General features: G+C 40.1%; 2 protein-coding genes across 3 annotated transcripts; both read right to left on the bottom strand.

Moving 5' to 3' along the window:
• Positions 1-4326: 4326 nt before the first annotated feature.
• LOC120723091 (gastrula zinc finger protein XlCGF57.1-like) lies at positions 4327-10735 on the bottom strand. The gene is made up of 3 exons (XM_040014399.1): positions 9660-10735; positions 8135-8408; positions 4327-6765 (listed from the first exon to the last, which is right to left on the bottom strand). The coding sequence occupies exons 2-3, from the start codon at positions 8394-8396 to the stop codon at positions 5153-5155; spliced, it is 1875 nt and encodes a 624-aa protein (XP_039870333.1). The 5' UTR covers positions 8397-8408; positions 9660-10735; the 3' UTR covers positions 4327-5152.
• A 2168-nt stretch (positions 10736-12903) lies between these two features.
• On the bottom strand, positions 12904-23549 carry LOC120722944 (zinc finger protein 2-like). 2 transcript variants are annotated; one of them, XM_040014134.1, is made up of 5 exons: positions 23214-23549; positions 22059-22201; positions 19664-21085; positions 17334-18026; positions 12904-16289 (listed from the first exon to the last, which is right to left on the bottom strand). In XM_040014134.1, the coding sequence occupies exons 2-5, from the start codon at positions 22165-22167 to the stop codon at positions 14830-14832; spliced, it is 3684 nt and encodes a 1227-aa protein (XP_039870068.1). In that variant the 5' UTR covers positions 22168-22201; positions 23214-23549; the 3' UTR covers positions 12904-14829. The 2 variants fall into 2 exon arrangements, with proteins under 2 accessions (XP_039870068.1, XP_039870069.1); XM_040014135.1 differs by having other exon boundaries at positions 16171-18026; positions 23214-23546.
• Between the last annotated feature and the right edge of the window lie 1396 nt (positions 23550-24945).

Raw genomic sequence — 24945 nt, 5'->3', positions numbered from 1 at the left:
CAATTTCTTTGATAATTTTCTTATAATTTTGAACAGTTTTTCTGCATTATGCTTCAATGTGGTCAAATACTGAAAATAATATTCATATTTCTTTAAGAAAGAAAAGAAAAGAAAAGAAAAGAAAAGAAAAGAAAAGAAAAGAAAAGAAAAGAAAAGAACAAAACGTATGTCTCCCTATATAGGCCACTTCATTAGGTACACCTTGTTAGTACTGGGTTGGACAAACTTGATGGAAACATTTTTATAATTTTGAGTGCAGTGCTCAATATCATGTTCACCAGTCAGAGTTTTTCAAACCTTGTGACATGGTGTATGTCATGTCGGGAGCAGCCATCAGAAGATAGGAACCCTGTGGTCATGAGGTGATGGACATGCTCAGTAACAACACTCAGGTAGGTGACATTTGACTCCCAGCTGTTACTAAGAAGCCAAACAATCACCTTCAAGATCCCTTAAACTGCTTTTCTTTATTCTGTTGCTCAGGTTCATCTGCAGCGGGTCATTTTGACCATGTCTACATGCCTAAATGCAGTGAGTTGCTGCTTTATGACTGGTTAATTAAATATTTGCTTTAATGAGCAGCAGAACAGGTGAACCTAACAAAGTGGCCGGTCAGTTTGCTAGTGAACGAAACACTTAGAGATCAGTGGTTCCCAAGCTTTTTTGCTAGCCCCCCATTTATTTTTACAATAAAATCTGCTTTCTTCCATTTGCGCAATGTCTCTAAAATTAGAAATATCCTGTATTAGAGTGAATAACTAGCTCATGCATTTATAATTTCTAGGCTGGACTGCTGTAAATCATTATTATCAGGAAGTCCTAAAAACTCCCTTAAAAGCCTTTAGTAAATCCAAAATGCTGCAGCCAGAGTCCTGACAGGGACGAGAAAGAGAGAGCATATTTCTCCTATATTGCCTCCCCATTATTGGCTTCCTGTTAAATCCAGAATTGAATTCAAAATCCTGCTCCTCACATACAAGGTCTTAAATAATCAGGCCCCATCTTATTTTAATGACCTTGTAGTACCATATCACCCTATTAGAGCGCTTCGCTCTCGCTCTGCAGGCCTACTTGTTGTTCCTAGAGTATTTAAAAGTAGAATGGGAGGCAGAGCCTTCAGTTTTCAGGCCCCTCTTCTGTGGAACCAGCTTCCAGTTTGGATTCAGGAGACAGACACTATCTCTACTTTTAAGATTAGGCTTCAAACTTTCCTTTTTGCCTTGCTTGACCCTGAATCCTACCTTAGTTATGCTGCAATATTTCTTCTACAGTCATCTTTCTCACTCACTATGTGTTAATAGACCTCTCTGCATTAAATCACACTTGTTATTAATCTCTGTCTCTCTTCCACAGCATGTCTTTATCCTGTTTTCCTTCTCTCATCCCAACTTGTAGCATCAGATGCCCCCTCCCTGAGCCTGGTTCTGCCGGAGGTTTCTTCCTGTTAAAAGGGAGTTTTTCCTTCCCACTGTCGACAAACTGCTTTCTCATAGGGGGTCGTATGAATGTTGGCTTTTCTCTGTATGTCTTATTGTAGGGTCTACGTTTCAATATAAAGCGCCTTGAGGTGACTGTTCTTGTGATTTGGTGCTGTGTAAAACAAACAGAATTGAAGTCCCCAGACCTGAGTGCATCTTTGATGAAAATGGTATTGACACTGAAGTGGCTTTCAAAAGTCCAAATAATAAAAAAAAAAGCAGCACCATGAACGAGTACTATACACAGGTAATATAATATAATATTTTATTTATTTATTTATGTAGGTGGTTTCATCCAAGGAAAGGAAACGGACAAAGAACAGTGTCATAGATTCTGCTGCCTCTCTTTTACTGTAAAAATCCAACAGCACTGCCATCCTACATTTGTCTATCTACCTCTATGACCTGAAGTTCTCATACTGTCATCAGATTTCAGCAAGAAACAAACAAGTCAAACTTAAGCAAAAAAAGCAAAAGAAAAATTAGATTTAAAAAAAAAATGAAATAGATATGTAACAAAGTAAAACCTATTCTAATCATGCAGATTTTATGAACAGCAGAGTGGTAAATGTTTTTCTCTAAAAGGCATGAGGTGTTCCTTTTAGACACTCCACAAATTTTAAATTAAAATCCAGACTGCTTTTGAAATTGCTGGTTTGCAGCTTTTTCAAATGATCTTCTATGTTTCTCTGAAAATCTGGAATGTCTGTCTACAAGAGGCTTTTCTAGAAGTCACTGCTGCAGTGGTTCACTTACATTTTCTAACCTGGTCTCTGATTGACTTCTCTGTGTTTTCAGTGTGGAGAAATAATAAATGTTGAGGTGGAAAGCTGAAACCAAATAAAAGACTTTGAGTCTCCAAAGTATTTTTTATATTATTTAATGAAGCTTTGAAACGGGATCAGATAGAAACCGAACAAGGTCTGTGAAGGCCTGATAACAAAGGCCAAAGTAAGAGAAACCCTCAGCGTTTAAAGCACAATGTCTGCAATTCATCATCAAACAAAACTTTAGCGATTTACTCAAGCAAACCACAGAAGAATCTCCTCCTTCTCCCTAGAAGCGCACACAGGGAGAGCATGTTTCACAGCTCCTGTGTGCATACACAAGTCAGATGACTGCTACACATAGAACAAAGAAGACTATCACATATCAGCACTTTATATGTGTAAACATTATACATCAGTGATCATCTTGTGTTCTTCTGCTACAGGAGTGTTTGTGTCTTATATTAGTTAGATGTGTTTATATAGCTGTGACTTGATTAATATCAGAGTACATTTTATGAATGCAAATGTTTGCCTTCAACTGCATGCAATTAACTTTCTGTATTGCATATTTTATATCACTTTTCTACATGTCTTAGACAGCAGTCGCTTTTGTTACGATTCGGTGTTGTCAGTGTTTTGTTTTAGGCATGACTGTTATGTGTTTCCTGTTTTACTTTGAAGGTCTGTCTTATCTCAGTGTGTTCAGTTTACGCTTCCTTGTCTCGTCAGTTCTGATTTGCCCCAGCTGTGTTTCCCTCCTGTTGTCCATTCCCTGATTGCTCCCTCTATGTATTTAAGCCCTGTGTTTCAGTTTGTCAGGTTCGCGATCTTCCCCCCCGGTTGTAAATAGTTTGGTGTTTTGATGTAAATAAATGTCTTATTTTGCTTTGATGTAAATAGTTGTCGATACTTTCGTTTTGGGATTTTTTTGTGGAGACCCGTAGTAGTTTTTTTTTGTTTTGTTTTTTTTCCCTTATTTTTATTTTTTCTGTGTCGCATGCCGGTTGCCTAGGCCGGGGTGTAACATAATGGGGGCTCGTCCGGGATCCGGGATCCGCTGGAGGGTCCGAGGGACCGCTTCAGCTTTCGTCTGTCTTCGCTGGAGGGTCCGAGGGACCGCTTCAGCCGTCCGTCTGTCTTCGCTGGAGGGTCCGAGGGACCGCTTCAGCCGTCCGTCTGTCTTCGCTGGAGGGTCCGAGGACCGCTTCAGTTTTCGTCCGTCTTCGCTGGAGGGTCCGAGGACCGCTTCAGCCTCCGTCTGTCTTCGCTGGAGGGTCCGAGGGACCGCTTCAGCATTCCGTCGTCGCTGGAGGGTCCGGGGGACCGCTTCAGCCGTCCGTCTGTCTTCGCTGGAGGGTCCGAGGGACCGCTTCAGCCGTCCGTCTGTCTTCGCTGGAGGGTCCGAGGACCGCTTCAGTTTTCGTCCGTCTTCGCTGGAGGGTCCGAGGACCGCTTCAGCCTCCGTCTGTCTTCGCTGGAGGGTCCGAGGGACCGCTCCAGCCTTCCGTTTCCACTGGAGGATCCAAGGGGCCCGTTCAGCCATCAGCGTCACCTGCAGAACAGCAGCCGGAGCCGTATGCGCTGGGCATGAATCAAACATTTTCTTTGGGGTTACATGTTTTAAATGTTTGATTTTTGGGTGGGGGGAACTGTTACGATTCGGTGTTGTCAGTGTTTTGTTTTAGGCATGACTGTTATGTGTTTCCTGTTTTACTTTTGAAGGTCTGTCTTATCTCAGTGTGTTCAGTTTACGCTTCCTTGTCTCGTCAGTTCTGATTTGCCCCAGCTGTGTTTCCCTCCTGTTGTCCATTCCCTGATTGCTCCCTCTATGTATTTAAGCCCTGTGTTTCAGTTTGTCAGATTCGCGATCTTCCCCCCCGGTTGTAAATAGTTTGGTGTTTTGATGTAAATAAATGTCTTATTTTGCTTTGATGTAAATAGTTGTCGATACTTTCGTTTTGGGATTTTTTTGTGGAGACCCGTAGTAGTTTTTTTTGTTTTGTTTTTTTCCCCTTATTTTTATTTTTTCTGTGTCGCACGCCGGTTGCCTAGGCCGGGGTGTAACACTTTGCATCACATTTTATTTAAAGTCGTATGCTTAATATCACAACTGGAAAAAAAAAAGCTCTTCATTGTGCTCTGCTCTGCTCCTCAACCCCCATACAGAGCTTTTATTTTCATGAACGGTGTTTCCAAACATGTCCTGTTGCTTTTAAAGTGACAGCTGCATAAATCAAAGTCATATTTGCTGTTTTTTCTAAGCAAACCAGGCAGAAAGTTTCCAACAAAGCGAACATTTATCTGGACATCTGGACATGGTGAAATCAGGCGAGGCCAATTTGACATTGTTATGTTAGTCACTGATTCGACATTAAATTTAATGTTAATAGAGCTTCTTTGCCATTATTAATGCTGAGAACTAACAGCCTTACGGTGAGCTCACACTGTGCTTTGCTACAGGTCCAAGCACATTTCAGTTGTTCTGAACATCTCAGCTCGAGCACATTGAAGTTAGCTGATCACCCAGTGTGAGTACACTCTTAGTGTATTCATGTTAACCTATAGCTAGAGGTTTCTAGTATGATTTAATAAAGGCTCTGGTCATTCGTCCCTAAAGTTAACACTGAAAATAAATACTATATGTATTTCCAGATCAGTTCCCACTATAGCTTTGCTTTGAACAATGTTGCATATTTAACATATGTAACTGTCATACAGTAAACACAGATTTGGTCATGGTAAAAATTTCCAATTAAAAAACCCCCCAACAAATTTTCATTAATCTTTCATCACAACCAGAGGGTGGTATTTAACATGATCACAACAAAACGATTTCCCTCAGGTATGTCTTGAAATGTTTTTTACATTTTAATCTTTCACCATATTAAGAACAACTGAATGTTCTTATGTGTGGATACTCTGGTGTCTTGTTAGATCCTCTACTCGTAAATATCTTTTCTTACAAACGTCACAACCAAATGGTTTCTTTCCTGCGTGAATTAGCATGTGTCTCTTCAGTATTCCTAGCTGTGCAAACTGATTGCCACAAACTTCACAAACAAATGGTTTGTCTCCTGTGTGGACTTTCATGTGTGTCTCATAATTCCTCTTATTGTTAAATCTTCTATTGCAAATGTCACAACCAAATGGTCTCTCTGCCATGTGAACTTTCATGTGCCTCCTTAAAATTCCCATCTGTGAAAATCTTTTACTACAAACATCGCAACCAAACGGTTTCTCTCCTGTATGGACTCTGGTGTGCATCTCAAGATTTCGCCTAGTGTTAAATCTTTTACCACAAACATCACAACCAAAAGGTCTCTCCCCTGAATGGACATTCATGTGTCTCTCGAAATACTTTTTCTGGGTAAAATTTATATCACAAATACTACAGTTAAATGGTTTGTCCACTGAATGCACAGTCTCGTGTCTTTTGAGATCACCTAGTTGTGAAAATCTTTTATGACACACCCCACAACCAAACGGTTTCTCCCCCGTGTGGAGTGCTTTGTGCATCTTCAGATTTCCCTCTTGGTGAAATCTTTTGCCACAAAAATCACAACCAAATGGTTTCTCTCCTGTGTGGAGTCTTTTGTGCATCTTCAGATTTCCCTCTTGGTTAAACCGTTTCCCACAAAACTCACAACTAAATGGTTTCTCTCCCGTGTGAATTCTCATATGCGTCTTGAAATTTAAACTCTGTGTGAATCTTTTGTCACAAACACTGCACGTGAAAAGCTTCTCTCCAGTGTGGATTCTCATGTGTGTCTTAAGATAATACTGATCTCTAAATTTTTTTTCACAAACATCACAGCTAAACGGTTTCTCTCCTGTGTGGCCTCTCATGTGTCTATTAAAGTTGTAGAGATCTCTAAATTTTTTTTTACAAACATTGCAGCCAAACGGTTTCTCTCCTGTGAGGACTGTCATGTGTGACTCTGCATTTTGCTTCACCCTAAAACATTTCTTACTAACCAAACAGCTGGTAGACCCTTCTGCTGACTCCCTTCTCATATCACTTTTTACTCCTGACTCATCAGTACCGCTCTCCTTCCAGCCACTGTCACTGTCTTCTGTTTCAAGTTCAGAATCCGACCAATGTTCCTGCCAGTCATCATCGTCGTCTTCATCATCGTCATCATCAATACTGACTTCAGTTTCATAAGAGTCTGAAGCCTTTCCATCAGCCCTCGATTGTATATGACTGTTCAGATCTGCGTTCCAGGCTGTTTCTGCTGCTTCACAGTCTTCTGCATCAGTTTCTGTTTTTATCTGCTTAGCTGAGCTGCTGGTTGGAGGCTCTGCCTGGAAGAACTTGGGTTTTTCTTCATCATCTTCACTCTTTATGGAAACAGCAGTTAATGGGAACCTGGTGATGTTATCCTCTTCTGGCCTATTAAGCTGTTCTCCCTCACAACCAGGTAGGATTTCCTCCTGTTCCTCCTTAATGTGGAGGAGGTCATCATGGCATGAGCTCCAAGGAACCTCTTCTTTAATCACCAAGATCTGCTGGACATCTGCAGGGAGCAATAAAGACACAAGCACAGCTGTGACTGTGTACTGACACATTTTCTTGGACCGCTTATTAATATTTAGAGCAATATAAATATTTTTTGCAACTTTTCTTGGAAACTGAGTAAAATTAATAATTGTGTAATTATGTTCATCTCACCTTTATTGCTTCATCAAAACACTGACAAGGGCTTTAAAAAAAATGAAAGACTATGTAGATCAAGTTATACATTTCCATAAAATGTGTAAGATATTTAGATTATAACATTTGATCTGAAGATATCCGCAGACTTCAAATATTAGCCTTTCAATTGAGTAACAAAAAATAAATACAATTGAAAAAAAGGACTATTAAGCTCAGAACAGATATCTTTTCATATTCATGTATGGGTGGGATTTGACCAGGAGATCAATTCAAAATTGAAACTAATGATTGAAAACTATATAAAGAGTTAATCATGAAGATATTTACATCAGTACGAGAAAGCTTTTGGTTGTGGGGTGTGTCATAAAAGATTTTCACAACTAGGTGATCTCAAAAGACATGAGACTGTGCATGCATGGAGGGTTTCACCCCAAGTACAGTACCTAGAGACAGTACGCTAAGCGGAAGAAAGGAGGCCGGGGACTGGTCAGTGTCAGTACCACAGTCCAGGATGAGACAAGTACATAAGGTGGCGAGAATATGGCCACAACACCTCAAACAGCAAAAACCCAAGAAAGAGGAGGAAGAGGAGGCACCATCACGGAAGGACAGGTCCCTACACGGTATGTACCACCAGCAGATAGAGGAAGTGGCTAACATCCAGAAATTCTACCAGTGGCTGGACAAAGTTGGACTGAAAGACAGCACAGAGACACTAATGATGGCAGCACAGGAACAGCGTTTAGCGGTTGTTTTTAAGAAGCAGTATAAATGTAAACCACTGTCCTTTTCAACATCACCTAGTAGCTTTGAACTGAGTGTGTTTGAGCTAGGGCGCTCTCACACAGTGCTCTGTGCTGTGGTTTACAGACCCCTCAAATACAATAAGGACTTCTTAAATGACTTTTCTGATCTGTTGGCTGAAATTATGCCAAAATATGATCATGTCCTTATTGTTGGGGACTTCAATATTCGCGTGTGCTGCCCTGACAAGCAAATGGCAAAGGAATTTTTAAATCTTACTGACTCTTTTTTAAATCCCAGGAACAACATCCGAGATCTCCAGCAGCAAAGATTATGCGCAGGACCCTCAAGCTCCCAGGCCTCTGGTAGAGAACCCGAGCTTGAAGGATAAAGACCTCCAACAGACGCGGGAGCGGAATTTTATTTTTTTTTTTTTTACTGCAAAAATAATGTTTGCAAGATCAAATGAGCCAAATTCCTGATACCTGCGAGCTGTGAAGCAGCAGCAGCAGCAGAAGAAGACAAGCCTGGAGGCTCTCCCTCGTTTTTCTCTTCAGCTGGGCTCTGATTACTCTGTGAGAACTGGGGTCCGTCTTCATCATCTTCACTCTTCACAGCAACATCAGTGACTGAGAACCTGATGTAGTCAGCTTCATCCGAGTCATTGAGCAGATCCTCCTGTTCCTCCTTAATATTGCTAAGGTCCAGACTCATGCTCCAGGGAACTTCTTCCTCAGTCTGCAACATCTGCAGGAAACACTGAAACACACATGCACACTGTGTATTCAAACAGGTCCTCAGTGCATAAATTGCAGCTATAACGATTTGAAACTATAATTACACAATTAATTACACAAATATCTGTATCTCAAAATTATTTAAAAAAAAGGTTGGGTTTTTTTGCCACTGCACACATTTTTGCCATCTGAGAATGACTGTAAGTATTTACCGTCACCTGCTGGAAGCCAAACCTGTCCAGCTCTGATTCTTGCTGACTGCGATGACTCTCACAAAGATTGTTGAAAGGTTTCAATTAACTGTCATGAAATTCATGAAAGCAGGCAGATTGCCAGCATGTTGGAATCAGTCAGAGTCAACTCACCCACTCTATCAATAAGGAAACACTCAAACCTGAGTTTGTAAGGTCTGTGTCAGGTATGTCGACTTTCAGAGGTCAGCGATTTCTCAGTAGTGAGCACACAGAGCAGCATTCATGTTTCGTTCTTTCTTTAGTTTCTCCATAACAGAAAAATGACTTACTTTATACATTAATAAGCACTGTTACATAACATATATCTGTGAATGCAGCTATTCACCAGTCTGTCTTAGTACGTGAAAGTTACAGTATGTTAGAGTTGGTTAAACTAATATGCAGAGTACTCAGTACAATCAAACACAACAATACGATTGGTTTAACATGCCAGAATTAAACCCGTCATCCACTCAGCACTGTTTGATTAGCTGTGACACTTAACCTCAGTATTAAATATAAGATGACGCCAAAATGCAACAGCACAGAACGGACTCACAGAATATCTCAGTGAAGGCGGAAAACTGGATCATCTCTTCAGCAGGACATTACAGGGTAATAAATTTCACTTTATGTATGTTTCTATTTATTATTTATAAAACTGGTAACGAGGTGATAATGCATGCATTAAACAACATATTGCAGACATGTTGGGCTGCTTCTTTCTGCAGCTTCACCTCAGCAGAGCCACTTCCGCCCTCACACTAATATCTGACTTCTCTTTCACACCCGGACTGCATAACGTTTTTCACTGAGGTCGAAGGGAATGATTAATAAAATTGGTAGGACATTATTATTACTATTATTATTTGGCTTAATCGACCACGCCCACAGACTTCTCCTCAGGATTTCCCGAGTGCCACGTCTCCTCCTTACGTTATGTCTCTGAGCACATGTGCTGCCTGCTGCAGGTTTTCGCTCGTGCACATGAGCAGCTACCAAAGAACAAACTGCATCCACACACAGACAGAATAAATTACCTGTGCAGCAGACCCGGACAGCTTCAGCGTCACTCTGACCTCGGTCCGTCTTCACTGACGCCCACCCGGGTGAGCCGCTTCCGGCGGATGCCTCTCCAGGCTTGTGTTTGTGACGCTCCGAAACTTTGCTCCGTGTTAATCAATCACGAGGATTTTCCTGCATCTATCTGCAGCATCGATCCCGCAGCAAGAAGGCCAACTACATGACAGCAAGTCCCGCTTTTATTTTCTTCCCTCCTGCAACACAGTCCAGACAACAGACTGTTCCTACGCCCGTGCTATGTCATCATAGAAGATGACCAGCATTATGACGGTGGAAGTATAAAAATAGTTAGTATTAGAATCATATTAAACTGCCAAGTCACGATGACTCATTAAAGCCCACACTCCTACTGTATTTGGTGATGCATTGGATTATTTTAGATACTGCTGGATAGTTTCACATATAAAAAAAAATATGGTACTATTTAAATTTGTTCATTCATATCTTTTAAATCTAAACTAGCAACTAAACGTTTGTACTAAATGTTAGGTGCAGTATTTTAACATGGAAATACATAACATCAAGCACATAAAAACCCGACTGAGACAAAAATAGAGAGGTGAGTCTGAGATGGTTTGAGCATGCACAGAGGAGGGATAGTAAAGAAAGGATGTTAAAGATGGAGCTGCCAGGCAGGAGGAAAAGAGGAAGACCTCAAATAAGATTCATGGATGTGGTGAAGGAGGACATGCAGAGAGTTGGTGCGACAGGTAGATGGTCGACCATGGAAACCCTAAAGATCCTAAAGGAAACAGCCAAAAAAGAAAACATAAAAAGTGAACTTAAATATAATACTTAATTAAATTTACTTGGTTACTTTCCACTACTGTATTCCTTTTTCTTTTGTATTTTATTTTGTTGATAACCAACAATGTTACTCAAAGGGACAAGCAAAGCATCATTGCGCACATAGTAAAAAAGAAACAGAAAAAATGCTGAATAAAGCTTTGGACAATACGATATAACAGACTATGTTTGTGTCACCTCCTGAAAAGAAACCCACAAAAGAAAGAAAAAACATACACAAACACGTTTATCTCACTCCAGTCTCAACTTTAGTCAAACCAACTGCAAAAAATAAGTAACCACGCATTCACCGTATCATCATCATAGACAATTTCAGGAGTCTCTGGTTATTGCATAGTAACAATTACTAAGCAGTATGTTTTTCTTTGCAACCAGGACATGGGATGCATGAATTCAAATTTTATTAATCAAATGAATTCTTTTGATTTCAGTGTACTGGTTTGAACCACAGGGTTGAGTAGGTGACCTGTGCACTTTATCATCTTGATAGCAAGTAACAGTTGTTAATGGGATGGCTCAGAGGTGGACTGGCAGTGTTGCCTCACAGCAACAAGATTCCTGGTTGAGATCCTAGCAGAAGTTTACACGTTCTTCCTGTCCCTGGAGTCTCCTTCAGCTACTCCAGCTTTCTCCCAAACACATGCACATCAGGAACATCTGTGATTGTAAATTAGCCAAAAAAATATTTAAATAAAGCCTCAAAAGTGTACAGTAAATCATGATATATACTACGTTCAACTGATGCAGGCTACAAAACTGTACTGTGTAGACAATCCTAACCAAAGCAGTGATTTGCTTTTGCAAATGTGTTACCCATTTATACTGTTAAATATTGGTTTCAAAATTTCTTTCACTATGGTACCTGTTATTGACAAGAGGACAACTTAAGTGTGCAGGTTTCACTATACAGTGCTGTGTCAAAGTATTTGCCATCTTCCTGATTGTTTAAAGAATAAAATAAAATAGATTATAATAGAATAGAATAGTTTTTTTTCACTGCTGATCCCCAGACCCCAACTACTACTCATTACTGCCCTCAGTTAATGATTCAAGAAAAAGAAAGAGACTGGGCAAAATGGCATTCATGGGGCAGCTCCAAGGAGAAAACCACTGCTGACCAAAAAGAACCCGAAATTCTAGATAAAGTCTGGACTTAAATCACATACGCTCTGGTGTGATCTTTTTTTTTTTTTTTTTGTGTCCCGTTTGGATCTTTAGCCATCAGAATTGTTGTCTTAAGGCCAAGAAAGATGCCAAGCGGATTTATTTTACCAAGTGGATCATCATGGCCTTGCCATATTGGTCCATTTGATTGACCTTTATTATAATTATGAATTTATTTTATTTTCAGTTGCTCAGACATGACTGGGGGATAGGATAGGGAGAAAGAATGAAAGAAAGAGAGGGAGAGAAAGAAAACCAAAGGGGAGAAGAGACGGTGAGAAGGGGGGAAGAAAGAAAAAAAACAAACAAAAAAAAAAAAAAACACCTGGGTCACCTGTATGGAGAAAAAAAACAGAAGAGAAAGCAAACAACAAAGAGCAACATAATAAAAAAAACGGCACCATCACAATAAACTAGCTAGCAGTAGATATCAGTAGATACTAAATAATAAACGATATTGTGCAGCACGCAAGATAGACAGCGCACAATGTGCTTTGAGGCAGCAGCCAAGAAAGCTGTAGTCCGCGTCTGTGAATACCCGTGTGTACACCTGTGAGCATACCTGTGTGGATCAGCATGCTTGCATTCCAAAGGTTTCTCCATGTAACGATCTGCTAGGGAGTGTGGGGGGGCCACAGCCCCGTCCTCCAGGGCGTGAAGCAGGTATGGAGGAGATCAAAACTCCAGACATCCAGAGGCCCCCAGAACACAAGAGACCAAGGAAGACCAACAGAGGGGCAGCCGCGCCACTGTCCCAGTAAGAGCTGAGGAGAGTCCCAGATGAGGGCTCACTCAGCAGTCGCGGAGCAGAAGCCAGGGGGAGTTGCAGTGACGCGCCCGTGAGCTCCGCCGGCAGCCAGCTGTGCCTGAGTGACCGAGCCCCAGGCCGAGAGGCCGGGGGCACCCCACCTCCGAAGTGGCCCGAGCGAGCCCCAGGCTCCAGGCCCCGATAAGCGGCTGCCAAGGAGTGAGCCGGTGTGTACCCGGACGCCCACCCCCAGACACAAAGAACCACCAACGCACCGACACCTGAGGGAGTCCGCCACTGGCAGGGGAAGTGGTGGTGGGTGGAGATAGGCCTCCAAACCTTGGAGGGCCTGAGATGTCCCCAGAGAGGTGGCGTCTGATACCCAACCTGACATATAGACACAGACATACAGGCACACACAGATACAAACATCCATTCCCCACCCTCATGAGAGCATGAGGGTGGGATGCTCTGGTGTGATCTTAAACAGGTCGTTCATGATGGAAAACCCTGCACCGTTGCTGCCAGTGGTGGCACAACCAGTTATCAGGTTAAGGAGCCAATTACCTTTTCACATAGGGTCAGGTTTGGATAGCTTTTTTCCTTAATAAATAAAATCATAATTTAAGAAAAAAATGCATTTTGTATTTACAATTGTTATCTAGGTCTAGTATTAAAAGTTGCTTAATAATCTGAAACATCTAAGTGTAACAAATATGCAAAAAAGTAAGAAATCAGGAAGGCGGCAGCACTGCACATTATGCAATTTCACGAATCTGGTTGCTAGGGCAACTTGGCTAATAGACAACTTCAATTTGTTACATTATGAAAACAATTGTGAACTCGTGTATAAATGGTTTCTAATATTAATTTGAAGATAAACATGTTTTAATAAAGGAGATGGTGATATAAATGAATTCATTGTTTTTTCTTTAGCAGGAAAGCAAACATCTGTTTGTATTTTTGACGAGTTTTCCTTTTTGCCGTGCGGACGCACCCGCACGGCACCCGCAATCACACCCACCGTGTTAAAACACGGGGACTCAGGGCTTGGTGGTTGTTGTGGTGGTGTGACAAATGTTAAATAAAGATGGCTCAAAACACAGATCTGTGGTGCCTTAATTCCACCACAATCACCTTGGGTCAACACACCTGAATCAAATGATTAGTTCATTACCAGGCCTCAGCAGAACTTCAAGACATGTTGAAGAGGTCATTTAGCCATTTAAATCAGCTGTGTTGGATAAAGGACACATCTAAAACCTGCAGGACATTGGTCCCTGAGGCCTGGAGTTCCCCACCCCTGCTGTAGGACCATGGTGGGGAGCATTCGGACAGAGGTCCTGCAGGCCCAGGTAGAACAAAAAGTTTCCATCTTTTTCCTAGATTTGAACGCAGAAACTTTTTCCTGTGAGGCAACAGGTCTATCCACTGTTCCACTTTAATATTATTTTAAAATTCACAAAGATGATGTTGCCATTAGCAGGAAATGCCACTGTTGTGTAAAATGGTGCATGGGTGAATGTTTCTAGTAACAAAACAGAGTTTATAGACCAAGATATTTTCTTTATTCCATCAGAGGCTGTTAAACTTATTAAAACTGTGCTGGTCAGACAGTCTTGGTTGTTAGATTATGTTCCAGAACAGTTTACTGCGTGACCATGCAGCATCACCAAGAAGCAAACCTTTGGATGACATAACAAATTAAGCATCTGTAGACTAATTTGTTCCAATCCATACAATCACTGGAGCCATGCGGTCAGAATGCATATGAGTGACAGCTTCCTACAGTTTTCTACCAGAGAATTATGTGAATGGGTCGATTTTAACCCTGACCTGGCCTGGTTTTGTTGCCTAAAACTAACCAAATGATTTTGTTATCAAAACACATCCAAACCTAGATTTGAAATAGACTTTTAAAAGAAAGTGATACATTAATTAAGTTAAAAAATGCTGTTTTTTTGGTTTCACAAAGAGCCCAGTCTCCTGGAACAAAATGCTGTGAGTGATCCACAATGAATTCCTCCCTGCTTTGACTCTGTTACTTTTCATGCCACTCCACCTGATGCGTAGACTTTCTAGCAGATTAACACCATGAAAGCAACATCTCCATACTCTTACTGCAGACTTTATTTAACTGACGAGTTCCTAGTTTAACTAAAGCCAAAATTGCACAGCTTAGATCATCTACATATTTTCTTTTGAAACCGGAACTATGAAATTTCATAAATCTTTCCCCACAATTACATGACAGCATCTCATGTGTCTCTTCAGACTTCCCTCTTCATTAAATCTGATGACACAAATGTCACAACCAAATGGTCTCTTTCCTGTGTGAATTCTTAAGTGGTTCTTAAGATTGCTGTTAGACTTTAATCTTTTGCCAAAAACATCACAAATGGCCTTTCTTATGAATGAACACGCTTGTGCAACTTAAGAATCCCCTTACAGTTAAATCTTTTACCACAGATGTCACAACTGAACGGTGTCACTGCTGTGTGGATTCTGATGTGCCTCTTCAAAATACCTGACTGAGAAAAACTTTTACTACAAAGAGCACAACCAAATGGTTTCTCTCCTGTGTGAACGCTCATGTGTATCTTAAGGCTTCTGTCACACTTAAGTCTTTTACCACAAATTTCACAAACAAATGGTTTTTCTCCCGTGTGGAAGGTCTTGTGTAGTTTAAGATTTCTGTTACAATTAAACCTTTTACCACAAGTATCACAACAAAATGGTCTCTCTCCTGTGTGGACGCTCATGTGCATCTTGAAATGTATCCTCTGTGTGAATTGTTTGTCACAATCAGCAGATTTTAATTGTTTCTCCACAGTGTGAACAATCATGTGTCTCCTTAGATCCCCTGTTTTTGAAAATCTTTTAGGACAAACTTCACAGTAAAATGGCTTTTCTCCTGTGTGGATGCTCATATGTGACTTCAGAATCCTGAGCTGTGAAAATCCTTTGCTACAAACATCACAAACAAACGGTCTTGTGCCAGTGTGGACACTCATGTGCGTCTTTAAATGTATCCTCTGTGAGAATTTTTTATCACACAAACTACAACCAAATGGTTTTTCTCCTGTGTGGACTCTCATGTGTGTCTTAAGACTACAATGATACCCAAATGTTTTTTCACAGATGTTACAACTAAATGGTTTCTCTCCTGTGTGGACGCTAATGTGGACCTTAAGATTTGCATTTTTGTTGAATGTTTGTCCACAAATATCACAACAAAACAGTTTCTCTTCTGCATTTTGCTTCACTTTAAGGCATTTCTTATCGACCAAACAGCTGGAATTCCCTTTTCCCGATTGACATTGTCTGTGCTGCTGAAGAGACTGATTGCAGAAAAACTGCTCACCACACTCAGAGCAGCTAAAGGATTTTTCAGCGGCCTTACATCCCACATCACTATTTACCTCTGATTGACATGGCCCATTCTCCTTCCAACCCTTTTCACCATCTTCAGTTTCAGATTCAAAATTTAAAAGAGGCACATGACATTTAACATCAACTTCTGTCTGGTGAAAGTCTAAAGCCTTTCCAGTAGCATTTGCTTGTAAATTAACATTTGGTTCTAAGTAGGAGGCTGGTTCTGGTCCTCCCCCATCCTCTTCATCACTTTCTGCTTTAATCTCCTTAGCTGAGAAGCTGGTTGGAGACTCTGTTTGTCCTGTGCTTTGATGAAGCTGCACAAACTCATCATCTTCACCAGTGAATGGAAACTTGATGATATCAGCCTCATCCAGACTGTTACGCTTCTGTCCCACCTCTTCCTCTTTTATGTGGAGTGGGTCTGGGTCCTGCTGGTCCAAACTTGGAGTCCAAGGAAGCCCTTCTTTAACTGGCAACATCTGCTGGACATCTGCAGGGAACAGTGAACCATCTTGAACCATCCTCAGTTCAAGATCTATTATTAAATGTACTCTAACTTGCTGGTTAAAGTCAGGTCAGTTATTAGTTAGCCAGTTAAGAGTACATTTGACAATAGAAGTTGAACCACTGGGTCACATAACAAAAGCAATAGCTTTATATTTGAGGAAAATAAGGATAACTGGAAGAAAATGGATGCAGGGATGGAATATGAATATATATTTATCAATGTGTGTGCGATACATGACACCATGCCTTCATGAAACAGAGTTTGAACATTTTAAAATACCCCTAATAAATATTTTTCTGATCTTATGAGCCCTAGGCTCTTTTAAATCAATTTCATTAATTCTATCTTAATAGTTTTATATTGGTCATCATCTGGGTTAACCATAATTGGTATGTCTATTTTTTCTTTTCTAATATAATATTGTATAATATCTATCCATTCATTTTCCACTGCTGGTTTGGAACACAGGGGCAGCAGTCTGAGCAGAGAAGCCCAGACTTCCCATCTTTCCATAATTGTTTAGAAGAAATTATCTGTATTCTGGCAATACAACAAAGCAGATAAATAAAGGGTATAAATATTACTAAGTGTAAAGTGCTATTCGCTTGTTTACACACACCTGTATAATTTAAGAACTTTTTAAAGATTCTAATATTTCAAATAATAATAGACAATATAAGAGAGCGAGACACCCAATGACTCTTTGGGAGGAGAAGGTTTAACTTCCATACAAAAAAGGGTTTTTTTAAGCCTAATTTTCAGCACAGTTTGCAAATGTTTTTAACAGATCTTATTAACACTTTTAAACTGGTAGTTTGGTAAGATGTTCTCCGACTTACAGTAGGAGGTAATTTTATCATAACAACAGGAAGCAGGAATCCAAAAATTAATCTTGCAAAAGTTAGTAATCCTTTGTAATCTTTGCCAGTAATGTAAGAGCAAGAACAGACAAAGCAGTTTTTACACAGTTTTGTGGAAATAGTTTACATTTCTTTAATCTCCAGCAAACACAAATATCTCACTTACCTACATCCTTCTTGACTTGTGTCTGCACTAATTCTGATATAGCTGATGGTGAAATAGGGGCCACCTTATCAAGATCTTTGGGTTCCTCGGGTGGAAGGCTCTTTGTGTGAACACTTTTGTGTCTTTTCAGATCCCACAGATGTGAAAAACCTTTACTGCAAACATCACAAGCAAAGGGTTTCTCTCCTGTGTGGACTCTTATGTGTCTGTCGAGACTGTACTGATGTCTAAATATGTTTCCACAAATATTACAACTAAAGGGTTTCTCTCCTGTGTGAATTCTCATGTGAGTCTTAAGATGGGATTTTTGATGAAATCGCTGTTCGCAAATATCACATCCAAATATTTTCTTGCTTGTGTCAACTACATTTTCCTCCAGTCTGGAAACTTTCTTATTAACCAAACAGCTGGCAGAGTTTTCTGCTGAATGACTTTTCTTGTGCCTCTGAAGAGATCGCTTGTAGAGGTATTGTTTATCACACTCAGAGCAGCTAAAGAATGGAACATCTGCCTCGCAGTGGTCCTTAGTCAGTCTTTGATGAAGCTGTGAGAGGCTGGCCTCCTTCAAACCATTAAGCTGCTCTCCTTCTTGACTGGTGATGAGTTTCGCTTGTTTCTCCTTCATGTGAAGGAGGTCTGGGTCCTTCTGCTCCAGACTGGGGTTTGAGGAAACACCTTCATCAACCTGGATAGCTGCAGGACACATTCAAACAAATGCACATTATGGAGACCTGGTGTAAGTACACATATCCTCAGCAGCTTTAATATATGAAATAAAATGAACAACAAATTGTTGCTGATCTATTTTGTGGATTTTAACAACAAAACTGGACCAAGTCTTTTTCCCTGGTTCCACCAGTTGTCTTTTAATCAGCTAGTCATCATTGTTGGATTACAAATTATAACAAACTTTGGATCACATAGCATCAAATGCATTTGTAAATAAATATTTTATTACAATTTTCTTTTTTTTTCTTCTTCCAGCTGCTCCCTTTAGGGGTGCATAGAAGATCATCTCACCCTATCCCAGCATCCTTCTCTGTCACATCACCCCCTCTGCACATCCTCCTTCACCTCCCCTGTGGTCTTCCTCTTTTGCACCTGCCTGGCAGCTCCATCTTCAGCATCCTTTGTCCAGCTTATCCACTATCCCTCCACTGTCTACCACCTTTTTGTCAGTCCCACCATCTCCAAATGATACTTCCATCACAAATCACCCCTGACACTTGCCTTCAACCACTCCACCCTGCCTGCACTCTCTTTTTCACCTTTGGGTGGCTGACCCCAGGTATTTAAACTCATCTATCTTTAATACCTGTGCTCATTGCAGGTTCACCTTTCCATGTCTCCTTCTTATTCACACATTCCTTTCATTATATTGCTCTTCAGAGCATAAGACCACCACTCCATGCTCTCTTCCGCCTGGTAGCTACTCTCACAATGATCACAATGCCATCTGCAAACATACAAATTGCAAATGAAAATACCACTATCTTTTTTAAAATTGTTTTAAGGACATCACCTGCACCTGGTAGTATCAGAAGGCTGCATTCAGAACAAGATACAAAATAAAATGAAAAAGAAGGATAAAAAATCTGAACCCATGCAGGTTAGGTTAACTGGGGATTATAACCTGGCCACAGATGGGAAGCACTTTATGAATGTATTAAATGTAGCTGTGCTTTGGGTGGTGCTTTGCATTATTAGATGGATATAAAAATGAATATTTCTGCACTTTTACAGGTGTGGCTACATGCATACTATGCATTTGTGTTTGTAATCATACAAATACACATACATACATAGGCTACGAAGGCATCTCAGACTACAGGTAAAAATGTAAATCTGCTGTTCTGTTTTATTGTGCATTTTAAAATATGAAATCAGTTTGGCAGACATAGCAAATTTTACTGTGTAAATTGTACTGTAGAGTAAGTGCTGCCGTTGTTGTCATTAGGGTTTGCTCATATTTAAAATTTGGCAAAAGGTTTCTTAACACTGAAACGTCATTTCCTCCTATGAAAACATGTTTCTGGGCCCACACAGAATCACAGGCACATCGTTAATATTATTTTCACTGCTGGCCTTTTTCTAAACTGTGTCTCACTGGTGCTTCCATTGACATCCACATTAATCTGACTTATGAATCCATTCCCTTTGGATTTGTGATTCAATTAGGTCTAAGTCCCAAACCTTAAATGGCACTGACACTGGAAAAATTACCGAGCCTTCCTGAAGAAAGTGCTGTCATACATTAAAGAAACAGCACTGGGAGAAATTGTTATTTAAATGGTATTTAACCAAGAGTATGAGGAAAGTTAATCCCTTACCTTGTCTGTTTCTGATGGCTAGCTGCTCCATTTCTGATGTGGCTGGTTTAGATTTGAGCAACCTCAAATAGACTCCTCTTGATTTACCGGGTACAAATTTCCTAACTTCTGTGTGGATGTTCATGTGTCTCTTTAAAATTCCTGGCTGTGAAAATCTTTTATTACAAACATTACAACCAAATGGCTTTTCTCCCGTGTGGACTCTGATGTGTGTCTTCAGATTTCTCTTACAGTTAAAGCTCTTGCCACAAACATCACAACCGAAAGGTCTCTCTCCTGTGTGGATTCTCATGTGTGTCTTGAAATGCATCCTCTGTGCAAATCTTTTACCACAAACGCTACAGCTGAAAGGTTTCTCTCCCGTGTGGACGCGTTTGTGTCTCTTCAGATCACCTAGATGTGAAAATCTTTTATGACAAACATCACAGTCGAATGGTTTCTCTCCTGTGTGGACTCTCTTGTGCGATTTCAGAATCCTCAGTCGTGAAAAGCTTTTACTACAGACGTCACAAAAAAATAGCTTCTCTCCCGTGTGGCTTCTCATGTGCGTCTTTAAATGTACACTCTGTGTAAACTTTTTATCACACAGGCGACAGCCAAATGGTTTCTCTCCGGTGTGAATTCTCACATGTGTCTTAAGGTTACACTGATGTCTAAACTTTCTTTCACAGATATTGCAACTAAAGGGTTTCTCTCCAGTGTGGACTTTCATGTGCACCTTAAGATTCACATTCAGCTGAAACCTTTGTCCACAAACATCACAGCCAAATGGTTTCTCTTCTGTTTGAACTGTCCCCTGTGAATCTGCATTTTGGTTCACTCCAGAGCTTTTGTCACCGACATCGCAGTTTGAAGCTCTTTTCCCTGACTTCAGTCTGATGTGTCTCTGAAGTGACCAGTCATGGAGAAAGTGCTTACCACACTCAAAACAGATAAAGGGCTTTTTGGCATCACTATTTGTACCTGACTCTTCACTATCTTCACTTTCAGGTTCAGGTTCTGTCAGGGGTTCCTGCCAATCATCAGCTTCATACAAGTCTGAACGTTTTACATTAATATTGGGTTGTAAATTATTATTTGGATTCAGGTTTGTGGCTGGTTCTGGCTCTTTGTAGTCCTTTCCATCACCTTCTGCTTTAATCTGTTTGACTGAGCTGCTGGTTGAAGGCTCGGCTTCTCTGTTGTCTTCAGCTGGTGTTTGATGAAAGTGTAGGAGGTGAGGTTTCTCTTCATCATCTTCATTCTTTACACAAACAGCAGTGATGGGGAAACTGGTGATATCAGCTTGCTGTAGACCACGAAGCTGCTCTCCCTCCTGGCTGGTCAAGAGTTCCTCTTCTTCCTCCTTTATGTGGAGGAGGACCAAATCCTGCTGATCATGACTTGAGCTCTCTTCTTTAAGTAACAACATCTGCTGGACATCTGCAGGCAACATTGAAACACACATTTATATTATGGATAGATGTGACTACATTCACACTTTTATCCAGCAGCTTAAATATGATTGAAAGTTGTCACCCGTTTAGAAAGAATCAATAATAATTTAATAATCAAAAATCACTAAAACGTTTCCATCTCCATTCAGATTTCATTACCCAAAAAGTAATCCTATAACACACTAATACCACAGAACGCATTGCCAGTCCATGAATCCAGCTATGACCTCACATTAAAACAGGTGTATCATCCTGCCTGACAATATTTCTGAACAATATTTTAATATATTTAAAAAAGGCTGAAGAGGAAGAAGACAACAGAAGGACAGGTACTGAAATACTCCACCCCCTCATATAAAAACATTTGCATGTATTTATTTATTAGATATTTCTTCATGGAGCTCTTTAATTTATTCACTTTGTATGACAAGAATTCTTTTAAATCTTTGACTAATATTTTTCATTTTTTTTCCAGTGAGAAAAAATTGTAACTTGTTGCAGCTGTAGGGATGTCCTGAATCCTGTTTTAAAATTTCTTCATCAACAAAGGACAAGCTGTGATCGGGAGAGAGCTACACGCTGTGATGAATTCATCACCTCGCTGTACTGGAGGTGTCTTTCACCTTCCCCCAAGTATCCTTCAAGACTTAATTAGCTCAGCATTTGAGCCATGACTGCAGTCACACATGGTCCAGTACACAAAGAGAAATGTTTTTTCTTTCATGTTTTGGCAACTAAACTTTATTGATAACTGTAGTTCACTCTGGCTCTTGACTGAAATGTACAAAACTGAGGAGAAAAGAAAAAAAGAGAAGAAATTAACACATTTTTAACAGGTTCCCAAATTCCATTGTGCCCAGTGCTGGAAAAAACCTAAATGATATCCAGAAAGGACAAAAATTTGAATTACATATCAGAGTAGTGTGTTAAAATAAAAGAAAAAAAAATATCTGTCTTACCGAGACCTGTCCTAACTTGTGTTGGTGCCGTGTCTGATGTGGTTGGTGCAGATATCGGGGGCAGCAGCCCTTGGAGGTCACCCAGTTGATGGCTCTTTCTTTGAGGCATCTCTATTCCACTGACAGTTTTCAGGTACAAATGTCTGAAAGTGTAATTAAACAGACATCAGTATTTTAATATCAACTGTATATCTGTGCAGATACAACTGACTGATCACTTGCATAAAAAACACTGTGTCAGCTCTCTGTGTGTAAAACATCCTGTGGCGGGGTGTGGTTTGTGGCTCAGGTGCAGCATACGGCTGGAGCAGTGGGTTCATGATGCCGTGTCAGGGGAGGCTGATACACACCTGAGCTCCAACAGCTGATTATGTCTCCCCTGTAAAAGATGTGCTGGGACCTGAGGTGGTATCGTGTGTGTGTGTGTGTGTGTGTGTGTGTGTGTGTGTGTGTGTGTGTGTGTGTGTGAGTGAGAGTGAGAGTGGCAGCTGGAAAGTTAGAAAGCTATATGCATGACGGAAGCATGTTTTTTTCTTGCTGTTAATAATTATGATCAGTTAAAATATTTAGTTTTTTTTTTCAGAGCACCTTATATAATACACCCTCCCTGCCACCCCTGTCATCAACAGCTGAATATATTCAATCTTTCTTTGACAAACAGTGTATAATAAATTTATAATATTGTACATGTACTTTGCCACATTATCCAACACGAATCTAGTATAACAGTAAAGTTAGTCAATTACTTTGTACTTATATGCAGATACTTTTGTTGCATTCATATTTAGGCTTGTGCACTGTATTTGCATAAATGAGTTTTAATGTTGGCTGTGAAATTCCCAGAAATTTTGTCTCGCCAACAATATTGAGAGACTTTGGAGATGAGTTCTCGACCGTCCTGACTGTTTTGATTTATTAATTAGAAATATGAATAGATATTGAAAACACTTGTGCAACAGGACTGGTAATTGTTCGTTTGGCTGTCATGTTTGGCTGATTTGAGCTACGGAGATTTTGGGTGGGGTTTATTTGCAGTAATAGCCGTGGGCAGAGCAGTGACACCTCGGCGGGTCTTTTTCCTTCATTTTCAGCGCAAATATTTGTATATTTTTTTCTCTCGTCGCTAATTATGCTCATTGCAGACTGTAGAAATACCTGCTGAGCAGCAAACAGGTAACTTCCGCGTCACTGTGGGAACAGCTGTGGTGCAGCTGTGGGAGAGCCGCACTGGTTCCTGCGTTTGACGCTTCTTCCTATTTTCGCTCCTTTAATGTCCACAGTTGTCGTTTTTCTGTGGGTTAAATATGAAGTATTGCATGCAGTTGGTAAAACGTGGAAAAATTAAAACACTTCGAAAGGACCGACACTTTTCTGTGGCTCCGTCCGTCCTTTGTTTTGTTCCCCCTCGCAATACAGTACAACAAACCGAAAGTTCCTACACACGCCTTTTTTAGTTTCCTGCTGCAGTGATCGTGTACTTTATAACTCCAGCATTCCTGAAGCGACATTAATTATTGATAACTTTAAGTCTTACACGTTGTTCATATTTCATATTTTCACAGTTTGGTGTGGATCAGTTTTGACCCAGGTCAAGAATTCCATCCTAATAAATATGTAAACTAAAATCTTTCTTATTTAGGATGTATAAAGAGCCTATCTGACATTAATAAATGAAAGTCAGTGATTCTTTTTAGGTTTAAAAGCATTTGTTTCTGGAGAAAAACATCTGTTATCACATAATTTCATGTCCTGCTTTGTTCTTTTGCCATCCGAATTATTATCTAAAGGCAAAGAAAGATACCCAACGGATTTACTTTACCAAATGGACCATCCCGGCCTTGCCGTATTGGTCTATTTGATTCACCTTTGCTTTTATTGTTTATTGTATTTTATTTTCACTTGCTACACACGGGACAGACATGACTGGGGGAAAGAAAAGGGAGAAAGAAAGAGGGAAAGAAAAACAGCGGGGAAGAGGAACGGTGATAAAGGGCAAAAAACAAAAACCAACAACATAAATAGACAAAAAATACATCTATCAATCACCTGGATCACCTGTTGAGAAAGAAAAAAGAGAAAACAAGCAAAAAAAAATAGAGAGAGAGCAATATAATAAACAACATCACGATGATCTATGGGAATATAACAGTAAATACTAAATATTAAACATTATTGTGCTGCACGTAGGATCAACAGCGCACAGTGTGCTTTGAGGTAGGAGCCAAAAAGGGTGTAGTTTGTGTGTGTGAGCTCCCGTGTGTACACCTGTTTTTTGCACTGGCAGGGGAAGTGGTGGGGGAGATAGGCCTCCATACCATGGAGGGCCTGAGATGTCCCTTCTTTTATTTCACTACAAAGTTTAGAAATTACATTTAAAAAGAACAAAGAAAACAAAATAAATATATACAAAATACAATGCTACTCCCTTAAACGTAAACACTGCACAGGAGGGAGCTGCAGAGGTTTGCGCTCTCCGAGTGGTTTTTGTATTAGATATTGTGTCACCATTAATCACAGTGTCAACATGTAATTCTAACATTAACTTTTTCGACTACAAAAGCAAACACATTTTTTAAGACAACCTTTAGAGATAAAAAAATAAATAAATAAAAAATGGTTCATCAGTTAATGGTCAAAATCTCTCTTTTGGAGAGGGTCCTGTCGGTCCAGACTCCAGGGCTACTCTTCTTTCTTCTTTCATTTGCAATATCTGCTGGACATCTGCAAGTTACACAGATCTTCATCAGATTCAATATTGTCTAAAAGCTTGCACTATAAGTTGTTTACCTTTATCGAGAAAACAATAAAAAGAGATTAACTTTTCACAGATTGGCTGTGTGCCCATGTGCCACATACATTATAACTAATCTATGAATTTCAGATACTC

This window comes from Simochromis diagramma, unplaced genomic scaffold (genome assembly GCF_900408965.1).
Source record: "Simochromis diagramma unplaced genomic scaffold, fSimDia1.1 OVJJ01000669.1, whole genome shotgun sequence".
Lineage (NCBI taxonomy): Eukaryota > Metazoa > Chordata > Actinopteri > Cichliformes > Cichlidae > Simochromis > Simochromis diagramma.
This window is presented reverse-complemented; position numbering and strand designations above follow the sequence as displayed.